An 11,935-nucleotide genomic window follows, 5' to 3' on the forward strand; every position below is an offset into this window, starting at 1 on the left:
AAGAGAGAAATAAACAGATATAGTACTTCAGGCTTAGTTTGTTGTTATTTATTATATTTGATGAGTCTATTTCTTTCTATTTTAACTCTCATGCAGTTTGCAATTCTCTAAATAAATATGCTGCATGCAAATCACAATATCATAAATCATCTGAAAAACTGTTTATTTGAATGAAGAAATTTGAATAATATATCTTAGTTTGTCTCTTCCAAATCTATAGCCTGAATTATCACTTTTGCACAAAATCCAGATCCAGGTTTCTGTAAAGTAAAGACCATCCCCTCCCCCTACCTACCCCCCCCCCGCCCACAACCCCAACAAAGGTATAACACAAGTATATTATTTATGCTTCCATTTCATACTTAAATGTAAGTTTATGAAATATCAAATATAAATAAATCATTAGGAAATGTTATGATAAATCGACTGTTTCCCTGGATTTTGTAGAAACTTGTTTCATACTTGTTTCCTGATTTGTGAAGTTGAAGTATAGAGGATGGACAGCCTACCCCCCCCCCCCCACCCGAATTTTTTTTTATGTAATATCAGTTATTGAATGGCAGAATTTGCCATCCGCTTCAAACCCTTCAGAAGGCAAGCTGTATTTCCTGATATCGAAAATTATGCTTTGAATAACACGATTCCCTTTCGTTCTCAGTTGACAAGACACATGTACAAAACTTTCAAATGGAGCTTTTTACATCTCTTTCTCAACGCCCGTCCTCCTCAGCCATTTACCTCCACGCATGGTTTGAAAATTCTTATATTGGGGAAGTAATGGAAGTTAAAAACTTCACAAGTTTAATATAATCTTCTGTCAGCTGTCGTCAGAATGTTAAGGATATGGCCTGGGCTAGCACCAACACCACCACCAAAAAAAAAAATACATACAAACATTAAAGTAAATTGTAAACCTTTATGAAAATAACGGGCGATTGTAACACACATCTTACTAATTTAGGGGCAACCCTCTTAAATCAAAGTCCCACTTCCCACGTTCCTTCGGAATGTGCCCCCCCCCCCCCCCCATTGGCCACCGTGACCGTTTTAATTCACTTGTGCATAGTTGAAACTATGTACTAGATTCGGCTGGCTTCATCTCCAATAATCCTGATTTCTCGTCAGATGTTGCTGCAGCAATATCATCTTGAATTTTTTCGTCATTATCTTCGAAGAAAGAGCTTGTGACTGTGAAGGTCACGACACCGATAAATGCCACCAAAACTATGGAAATCACATTAGCGATCAGCACTTTACTCGTTACACTATCGAAACCGCCATTGCTGTGAATTAAGAAGAACAGTTTTACCTTGAACAACTGAACATTTCGAATGGCAAGCATGATGTTCAATCAATAAAAGAAAGATTAAACTTTTGACCGATTGATATTGACTTGGTGTTGATGGTCAGGTTGGCCCACAGCGACAATAATATCGCTGTGTCCAATTTCTTCATTTTCCTTAACTATATTATGCAATGGAAACATATTGTTCTTTTTTTAATTCCATGTTTCACGGGCCCCGGGCCTGACGACAGGTGTGTAAGAGGGTTTACACTCCAGGACAAAGGGTCAATTTTTAGGGAACCCGGGAAATTTTGGAGGGCCCTGACAAATATGGAATACAAAGAGTAGTATAGTTTCATACTATACATGAACAGTGCTAAAAGTGGCCCATCGACATAATTGCACTCGTGGGCTCGACCAGGCAAAGAAATTTTAGGTGAGATGTAATGATGTACGTTAGGAATATTTCAAGTGCCCCAGTCTAGTCACTTTATTCCTCTTTAATATGCTAGCAAGTGAAATAATTGTTGCTCAGTCAAATTTCAAATGAACAACATTAAGAACAAGAAACATCTCATTATATTATGTTTAAGAATATTTAGAGGAATTAAGATATACCGTAGAATATACACTTTGAAAGATAATATATAACAAAAGTGGCTTGCTAAACCATGGACTGCAATACTTTAGAACATTATCCATCGACTTGAGTCGATGATTTGAATAACAACACATTCTTACTTGTAGAAGATTTGTTCAGTAAGCCCTGTAAGAATGGAGACTGCCACCATACCAAAGATGAAGAAACCGAAGAAAAGATGGACTCCTTTATAGGCTGACCTGATCGACTCTCTTGGACGAGGAAACAGAAAAAACAGGAACCCAAACAACAACTACAGAAGAACAACAAAATATAAAAAAGAAAGAAAGAAAGAAAGGGGAAAATTAATTATGAGTGTTTAGCGCCATTAACAGACCATTGTAATTTTTTCCATCTGTTTTTTAAAGTTAACAGTGCATGAATCTTCGTATTAATGGCGTAATGGCCACGTCATTAAGTTTAGTTGTAAGGGTGAATATGCATGAATTTACATTCTACCAGAAGAAACACAAACAAAATTTAAAGTGAAATTTGAAACATTCTTTTAGTTAATGAATGTGTATACATAATGTATATTTTTCCTATCTTTTTTTACATTTCAAATTTATGAAGTGAGTATTCAAGGAGCAAATTTGCAAAGCGTGGGTTGGGTAGTTAGGTAAACGTGGGAGTGCAATTAGGAGAAATTTTGTCATTGTGAAATGGTAAAGGTAATTATAGGACCTACATCCATTTAATTGTCTAAAATTGTTACTGTAACATTCTATATACACATTTACATATGTGAAGTATACAAGTCTTTCAGCGACACGACTTTTATTAATCACCTGTAGCCCAAAGAAAACTACTGTTGCCATGCCAACCCAGTTGTGGAGGCTCATCATATTCGGATAACCGTGGGTACGGTGGTACCGGAACACAGCAAAGAGGGCTAAAACCGCCATTATGAAGGCTACCAACTGAATGATGAAGTGTATCATCTTCAAAGTAAATCTACTGAGTCCCGTGGCTGCCCCGGCCCTATAAACCAGAATACCTGCGAAAAACACCAAGAAAATCGGAAGACCCAATCAGCATCGAGAAATTCTCAAAAATATGAATATGCATATTATGTGAAGTAGTGTCAACCAGTTGAGACAATTTCGTAATGCTAATACCTCTCTAAACTGTCCTCCCATGTCATGCTTCAAAGCACTCATATTGACAGTACAAACAGTTCCTAACCTTTATCTGATAAAAAAACATAATATTCATACTGCATGATACTACGAGTGCTTTGAAGCAGGCATGACAGTATACAGTATAGAAAAAATTGTCCCAACTGGGTGATAGCGTCTTTCTATAGACACTCGCTATATACTGACCGCTGCCAACTGTAACGAGGGCCACGAGGGGGAATTGTATTACACGGCCGGTCAGCTATATGACCACCCCACCATATAGGGCCTACCGTAAGTTGGTTGCGATAAAGGGATGACTGGGTTATTCACTTGGTGGGCACATACAAATCTCTAGAATGAGGGGCATTTTTATTTAGATTATTTCAGTGATCACGAATGTCTTTATAGATCTTCACTGACATACGTAGTGGAATGTATACACTTCATGCATTAAGAAATTAAATTGATCTTATAAATTCTATGTAGGCCTAGCTAGGCTATCCAGTTATATCTGGCTTTATATGGCATGATAAAACTTGATCTGGCCAGATTTAACCAGATATAAAGCCAGATCTGGGATTTCGGTAAGGGATATTGTTTTTTTGTAAACAATTCAGTTCTCCATGTCTGTTCCTTACTATTTATTTAGTGTATTAGGTTTTCAGCATGCTACTGTACTCTTTAAAAGGCCTTAGTCTCTATTTATAATGCTGGCACTTTCTTGATATTGGTCAGATAAATAATGACTGGGACCTGGGTAGTAGGCGGCACAATTTATCTTTCTAACTTTGCATATGGCCTGTATATGCCACTTTAAGGTGGAATTAGGTGCTGGTGGCTGCATCATTTCACAGTTGATCACATTCGGCGCGGAAAAGAGTATAGGCATGTATGATTTGGCAGCTGGAATAGATCCAGGGTGCACGTATGTAAGCCTCATCTAGGCATGTTTTGGCAACACTTCGGGCATCGTAGTAATCACCGCTGCCCTAGACCTATATTTATTAGTAACTAATATGCTGGTATATATACTCCCTATAGGCTTATCGTTGGCGATATGTGGCGAATGATATATGTAACATATAGATACTGGTTCAATTGGAACTACATTATCGTAAATCAGTGCTTTCATACTGTGCAGTGAATGCTAATATCGCTGACAATGATGACGACCCGGTTTTATGCTGCAACTTTATGTTAAATTAATATGAAATGTGAGCCCATCCATGAGATTTAACAATGATTGTTCCACGCATCTTGCACATTCACTATAATTCGTATATAAGATATTTTATAGTCTACCAATTGCATGGTTTAATTAAAATCGAAACTTTACATTGAGAAACATTGCTAGGTAATTAGTCATCTGCAGTCTGTCTCAAAAGAGCTACGCTGTCGGTCTCGAAATAATGATTCCAGTGGCGTAGGAAGGTACTTTTGAGTGGGGGGGGGGGCTGAAGACTGATGGCCGGTCTGGGGGAGGGGTCTAAGCATTGGCGAATGGGACCATTTCAGTTTGGGGGGCAGAAATTTTTGTGCCCGAAAGTTCCCGTGACACTTTCTAAGCGGAGCGCCACCATCGGTTGGCGCGTAGCGTACAAGAAAATTTTTGGCAAGAAATGCCTCTCAGATTGCCGGAAAACGGCACTTCTGAGGCCTTGCAAGTTGCATCTAAACATTCTTTATTTATAATCTCATGTTTTAGAAATTTACACTTCCCCAAAAATTTGGTAAATTAGAAGAAGAAAATTGGTAACATCACTTCGAAGGGGAAAAATAGGACAGTATATTTTTTAAGCTCCTATTTAGTTACCGTATTTATTATTTTAACACAGTACTCAGCAACCTCCAGAAAAACATACATGATTCAACGACACGTAGGCGAGATAATGTCGCTATGTCAGGTGAGACTGCAATTTGTCTCACAAAAAAAGTATAAAATATAACAAAGAATATGATAAACCTGTACTTCTAGGCTTGTAGGCACCCCCCCCCCCCCCTTACCATCAAAATGTTTCTTGTATACACTTATGTCGGAAATGTCCAGGTGAACAGTTGACTAGATAGAAAAAAAAATTGATCGTGCAAAAAGCGTGGTAGCCCAGATGAGCTGCACTTACGGTGGTGTTACACGGAAGTGTTCGGGCATCATGATGCTAAATAAAGTAAACATGGAATTGTCGGGCAAAAATTTGAAAAAGATCCGGGCAAGCTACTGCATATATATATATATATATATATATATATATATATATATATATATATATATATATTTACATAGGCTATATATTTACATAGGCTATATATATATATATATATATATATATATATAACTTCTCCTCTTAGGCTGCCCGAACTTTTCAGGACTTTTGCCCGAATTTCTTGTCCTCTGGAAATTCAGGGGGGCAGTCTGCCCCCCGCCTCGTACGCCTATGGGTCTAAGGGGAGGGGGTGTCCCTCTCCCCTTTGGAATTTTTTCCATTTCCAGGTGGCCTCAGATGCAATTTGGTACAATATAGCACACTTCAACACCCACTCCATTTTGTAAACTTAATTTTGTATTTTCACCTGGCCTTAGATGCAATTTGGTGCTCCAAATGAGATTTTTTTCTCATATGGAAATGAAAAAGGGGTTTTCTGACCTGCGAAGCGGGGGGGGGGGGCGGAATGATACTTCCGCCCCTCCACATTTTTCACTTGGGGGGCTGGCGCCCCCCAGCCCCCCCGGTTCCTACGCCCTTGAATGATTCTATATAGACGTATCTACCGTTCACTCAATATGTAGGCTACGTCCCGAGCATTATATATAATCTATATCAAACTATATCATACCATATTGGCATTGCTCTCAGTATTACTCTTAACGTCGTTTACAACTCCTTATTTCCAAGCTGCATTTTCGTAAGAACTAACATGCTAATAAACATCAATATCGTCTCAAGAAAGTCATACTTTTGAGTTTTGACAAATCCTGAGAAACACGGGTAAAACTTTGGATATATTGCCGGTGCGTGAACAAAAAATGCCTCAAGTTCAAACGATATTTCTGGAATGAGACAGCAGACCGGGTGCACTATTTTCTGTTCCACCGTGTAGCTCAATGGTCCGACACTGCATAATCATGATTTTACTATTGAAAGTATGTTTTAAAAGTTACTACATCTCTTTCGAGATGAGACCAGGGAAGGAATAGGATGCTCGAGTAATTGGATTGAATCATTACAGATCTCTGGACTATTGTCTACGATAAAATATGTTACAAAACCGGACAAGAATGACTATCATAAGCGAACCTCACTGATATCGATAAGAAGCCCATACTGTAAATGTACTCGAAGCTGCCTCGAAGAGTGTGGCGACAGTTTATAAGGCAGGATATATGGGTTCGAATCCAATGGAGTACTGCAAGATGTTTCAAATTTAGTGCTCTTCAATTTAATGTTACATCCAAGGACGTTTAACACTGCATATACCTATATACTGCATAATATATTTCAACTTTTGAAACAATGTTGAATAATTTTCGACCGAACGTTTATGTTTCACCGCATATATTGAACATGTATACATGTTCAATTTACTTTACGCTTAAACCCTCCCAGCTTAGTATAATTCCGCTAAATCGGTGGAGTAATCCACGAAAGTGTCTCAAAATACGAAAGTTTTGTTTACTTGTTTCACTGTGACAGAGTTTTTCTGTTGGCCGTTTCGGTTCAGGCTTTGTAGATTCAAATTACGATTCAAAAAAGTGGTTAGCCCACAGTTTGACTTACGAACCGAAATCCACGGAAGACCGTCTGCTCAACAACATTTGCATCGTCGCTACACAACGCTTAAACATTCAATTCTATTTTGCAATGAAAGATGAAGTAAAACAGTGTAATAATATCAAGAGATAATAGTTTTTTATATAATATTATCCAAATATTATATTCTATAGAAGACAAAAGAAACATGAAAACGTTTCAAATAAAGTCTATTCTGCAAATATGAAGTGAACTTACCGTTTCCATAAAGGAAGACAAGGCCAAAGGTCATAAGAAACGGGTGTAGGTTGAATGCTCCTGCTTCCTCAATATTCAATGAGAGACCCCCCATTTGACTGAGAAGGATAAACATGAGTACTACGACAGACACCCCTAGCGCCTCCGCAAGGATTACCAGTAATATCAAAACACAGGCAGAGCAAAGCGACATATTGACTGTTGTTTCTGAAACGATGATTCAAATGCTTCTGAAAGTAAAACCAAAGAGAGAAACTGGTAAATTTTTGAAGAAAAAGAAAACAAAACCAAAATAAACAAAGTCAATAAATATGGCCATGATTCACATATTATTACGGTGCTATATAATATCGGAGGACGGGTGGGTGTGGAGGCTTCTACAATTTTTTAAGAGATTCCCCGAGTAGATGGGCTATTCATTGACCTTGCATAAGTACGAAAATTGGCACTTCATTGAAATTAATATATATATAATATAATATAGTAATAATAAATTATACTTATATAGCGCGAAATCAGTAGACAAAAGTCACTGCTCAAGGCGCTTTACAAAGAAAGCAAATTAATTTACAAAAGAACAATACGGGCAGCGGTGTTTTCGACCTTTTGAAGTTTATGGATGGTCGAATCAGGAAGGACAAATAAAAGTGAATGTAGAAAGTCAAGCTTTCATGTCACAAACGCATGGACTAGTATCTCGCAAGTCTTATCATCAAGGTAATTCCTAATCAGAAAGATTTTCCTCAGTTGCCAATTAGCAGAACGACAGAGATTAGTAACATGAATTTCAAGTGACATGGTCTGGTCAAATTATGCACCAAGGTTTCTAACAGTCGAGGAGATATTAATAGAGTCGATCTTTATCAACAGTAAGTGGTGGAAAATTAAGTGTAACTTCAGAGAAACGTGATCGAACTCGGTTTTATCACAATTAAGCTTCAACTGATTAGTTGTAAGCCAATTGTTTACAGCACTTATACATACATGTGTATATATATATATATGTGTGTATATATAAAAGAAGCAAGAGCAAAGTTCTCCATCGTATACTTTCTAAACAATGAAATTAGATGTACATGAACAGTAAGACTGAGTTTCACATTTGCAGACCTTTGAAATGAACAACGCATGCGCAATTATTTCTCAAATCTTAACTTGCTCCTTCCAAATATTATGTCCTGTAAACATATACAGCCACTATTTTTTTTTTGGGGGGGGGGGGCGGGAATTAGTGATAAATGATTATTTTTTATGGAGGATCCTCTATATACAAGGGTATAGTTACACGTGGGTGGGGGGGGATGGATGACAGATAATTGGGATTGCTCTCCTAGAATGGTCTGTACAACTCCAAACAGCTTGGTACACCAATATGTTTACAACTGTAACTTTGGTAACATTGAATCGAATGCGGTTTGTGCCTGTATCTTATGGTGTTACCCCATACATGTATAGTTGACAGACGAACGTATTAGCAATTTACTGCTTCTTCTAATCCTTTTACTTACTTTATGTCCAGATGTGAGTTTAGTCCTTTACAATCCGAGAACATCTACAAGAGCAAATTCTTAAAGAGTCTCTGACACTGTAAGAATTCCTTTAAGCTGATGGACGTTCCGAAACCTCTATGAAAATAGGAAAAAAAAAACAGGCCTACGATGGAAACATCTGTTTGCCTTTGCAACGTAAAATCCTTTCCAACAAAGAACCTAACTTTACCAGTACACAATTCAGGGTTTTTTAGTTACTCTAGCGCACAAAATGTATTAGTCTTTATAGACTTATGCCGAATGCTCCAAACTCCGAGAAAGTACGTTATATATAGGCCTATTAAAACGAACGATAAGCGAAGCTTGTTTTGTATACGCGATATAAAACTGTGTCAGTAGTTGTGCCTATTTGAAATTATGTATAGGCCCATAACATGTATACTTTGCAGGCTTATGCTATTTTATTGTCACTATATATGAAGGTGAATTATTAGTTACTATCTTTAAGAGTTTATAACAAGCTTGTTTTCATTGTTGTTAGATTAAATTGAAGACTAATATAAGTATGTATTGGCTGGCTTTTCGGAAAGATATGTAGTATCATAAAAAAAAAATCCCTAGTATATTTTGAAATAAACAGGTACCTCTTCGTGTAGGCCAAAACAGATGTAATGTTTGGCCGCTATGCATGCCAATAGTTTATATCCATTATATTTTGTCAATAAATCAATGAATATATACTGACATGTTTCCCTTTTAATTGGTACTTTTTTCCAAGGTCACTTCTCAAGTTGACCTATTCACTTCAAGGTTTGCACCTCACAGTGTTATGAGTTATATACATATTGATTCCAATAAAGTTTAAATGGCGGTCATTCTAAGGAAAACATCGGTCCTTGATTAAACAGATGTGGTTTCGTAAATTCCATAATTTCGGTAGGCCTGGTTGCTCCTGCATGTACGTTTTCGCAAAGGTATATACCGATGGGGGAAGGAGCTACTGTATTGAAGCCTATAGCCTATGTATAAAGCAAAACTCAAATAATAATCCTTAAGAGGAGACATCAGCTCACTCCTTGCTTTCATCATGCAGAACAGAGTGGTTGAGATATGAAAATAATATATGGTTGTAACTTGTACAGGGCTTCAGACTAGCGTACTCTTAGATAGTGGGCAAATTTTACAAAAACGTGGCACGTGCCAAATGTAGGCCTATATGAACAAGTAAATATTCATTTTCAAAATGTGGTACTCTGTCGCAGGGAGGGGCAAAATATTTGTGATAAAGAGTGTGTGTGGGAGAAGATGGGGATGGGGGCGGGGGTAGAAGACTATAGTGACATACAGTTAGCAGTACATCGTTGTACTCAATTTATTTCTACGGGCAAATCTGAGCCGTCCGCAACGGGAGATTGACCACACACCTACATTGGTATCGAATTCAGCGACCACAGCCGACACCCTATCCATTTAAAATCCTGGATACACCCCTCTCTATATGGTTGGTGGTCAACGTAAATGGATATGCGACTATTGAACAACTTTTGTTGGAGTCTGCGCTATATTAAACTATAGTTATTATTATTATTATTTGTGGTCAAACGTGAACTGTCCGTGAACCATTCATGCATGGTGTGAAAGGGCGATTGAATCTTGCCTTACTCATAGCACGTTAAGCTAGACCAACTTTCACACGTTTAAAAAGTGACCTCGATATTATGACGTCGCATTACAAGTTGTAGCCCTGTACATGATTACGAACCCTAAAAATGCTTTGCATTTGGGATTATATTCCACTCATTTCGTCTATGTGGCTCTAGTAGGCCTATATGTATAATCTTTTAGGCTTGTTGTCGCAATTGATCAGCTCGGGTTCGTTACACTGGTGCCTGCTATACACCCTATACTAAGCATAGATGAACGTATATCAATAGAGGTTACGGTATAATCATTCCGTCATATGTATCTACATTTTAACATGCATGGATTGAGGCGGTGACGAGTCTAAGAGCGATCTAGACAGGCTAATTATCTACTCGATCTTTGGTTCAGTTCCTTGTCGACTGAGGTATAACATGGATTTCTCATCCACTAGGGCTGCCGATAAATGATTTTCATGTTCATGGTCTTCCATCTAGGCCTATAGTCAAACAAATTCTCAGCGAGCAGTTTATTTGATTACCCTCTAAGTGAAGTCTATGGGCTATACAATGAGATTTATATCTTTATACATATAGTTCCAGATAGATAAATGTTAGTATTACATAATATATTACTATGATATTACTTCTTTGACCATTTAAATTGTACAATTCAGATTCCTTACCTTGTTTTAATTTGCTGTAGAAAGGCAGTCGATGTTTCTGTGCCCAGACCAGTGCAACAGTTTAATGGCAGTTTTTATTGCGAATAAAGCGCTGTAATGAATTGAGGTATACTTAGCTTTTGAGAGTATGATCAGTTTTGCTGGTAGACGTGGAAGGCGGTATACTTCGCTTCAGCAGTAAATCGCAAGGTCTGGGAGATGTGAGGGTTTATGATTACTGTGAGTAAAGTAAAGAAGTGAACAACCACTTTCATATCCTGTCCATCCATCAGGCCGAGGGTAATGTAAAGAAAAGCAGATCTAAGATTTGAAATCAGGGTCGTCACCTGCAAGTTTTTTTACTCTTTTTTGAGAATATTTTACGTCAACTTATCAGTTGTATTAAACAGTAAAGGTTAAAATAGAATCTTTGACCACAGAGAACATAACTTTATATTTCGTTACATTGCCCGTAAGATGGCCAAAGTCGCCATCATAACATCAAAATGGAGGACACATCCACAGTCTTCGAGAGTCAGGTCGGACTCATAATGCATAATTATATCACTGCGCCATGTTTTGTATACGCTTCCTCCCCCCCCCCCCCCCCTTAAATTATGAAATAAGACAGTTCAACAAATTCACCAAATGTGATAAGTTGTTCTAACTATAGAACTCAAATATGGCCAACTCACATCGACGGGCTACACAAGTAGCGTAATTCGTCAGCCATATACAGACAACAGATAAAAAAGTTTTAAACTTTTAAATTCATAACAAATTTGGCCTTATCCCTTTATGTCTATGCCACACACACACACGATGCAGTGTTTTTTTATATATATATTTCTTTATACTAGAGTGTTCATTAACAGCTCGCGGCGTACACAGAACGTAGAAGAATCGGAATCTGTCTAATCATGCCCATTTGACATGACCTGCGTGATCTTATTCAGAACAGGTGTTATATACGGGTGCTGTAACACACTCGGCCGAACAGGTTAACCACGGTCGGGAAAAGTGCCTTAATTGACCCACTGCCCAAAGACGTGGCCACAAAAAGTACAGTGGAAAGAGGCGCTGCGGCGGG

At 37.9% G+C, this 11,935-nt stretch overlaps 1 protein-coding gene across 3 annotated transcripts; it reads right to left on the reverse strand.

Annotated features, from left to right (window-relative positions):
• Nucleotides 1-32: 32 nt before the first annotated feature.
• LOC139958533 (transmembrane ascorbate-dependent reductase CYB561-like) lies at nucleotides 33-10,990 on the reverse strand. 3 transcript variants are annotated; one of them, XM_071955659.1, is made up of 6 exons: nucleotides 10,867-10,971; nucleotides 8,559-8,675; nucleotides 7,051-7,280; nucleotides 2,714-2,922; nucleotides 2,027-2,178; nucleotides 33-1,283 (listed from the first exon to the last, which is right to left on the reverse strand). In XM_071955659.1, exons 3-6 carry the CDS (start codon nucleotides 7,241-7,243, stop codon nucleotides 1,073-1,075), a joined length of 765 nt encoding a protein of 254 aa, XP_071811760.1. In that variant the 5' UTR covers nucleotides 7,244-7,280; nucleotides 8,559-8,675; nucleotides 10,867-10,971; the 3' UTR covers nucleotides 33-1,072. The 3 variants fall into 3 exon arrangements, with proteins under 3 accessions (XP_071811760.1, XP_071811759.1, XP_071811761.1); XM_071955658.1 differs by lacking the exon at nucleotides 8,559-8,675 and having other exon boundaries at nucleotides 10,867-10,990; XM_071955660.1 differs by lacking the exon at nucleotides 8,559-8,675 and having other exon boundaries at nucleotides 7,051-7,277; nucleotides 10,867-10,962.
• Nucleotides 10,991-11,935: the final 945 nt, after the last annotated feature.

Source organism: Apostichopus japonicus, chromosome 18, assembly GCF_037975245.1.
Source record: "Apostichopus japonicus isolate 1M-3 chromosome 18, ASM3797524v1, whole genome shotgun sequence".
Classification (NCBI taxonomy): Eukaryota; Metazoa; Echinodermata; class Holothuroidea; order Aspidochirotida; family Stichopodidae; genus Apostichopus; species Apostichopus japonicus.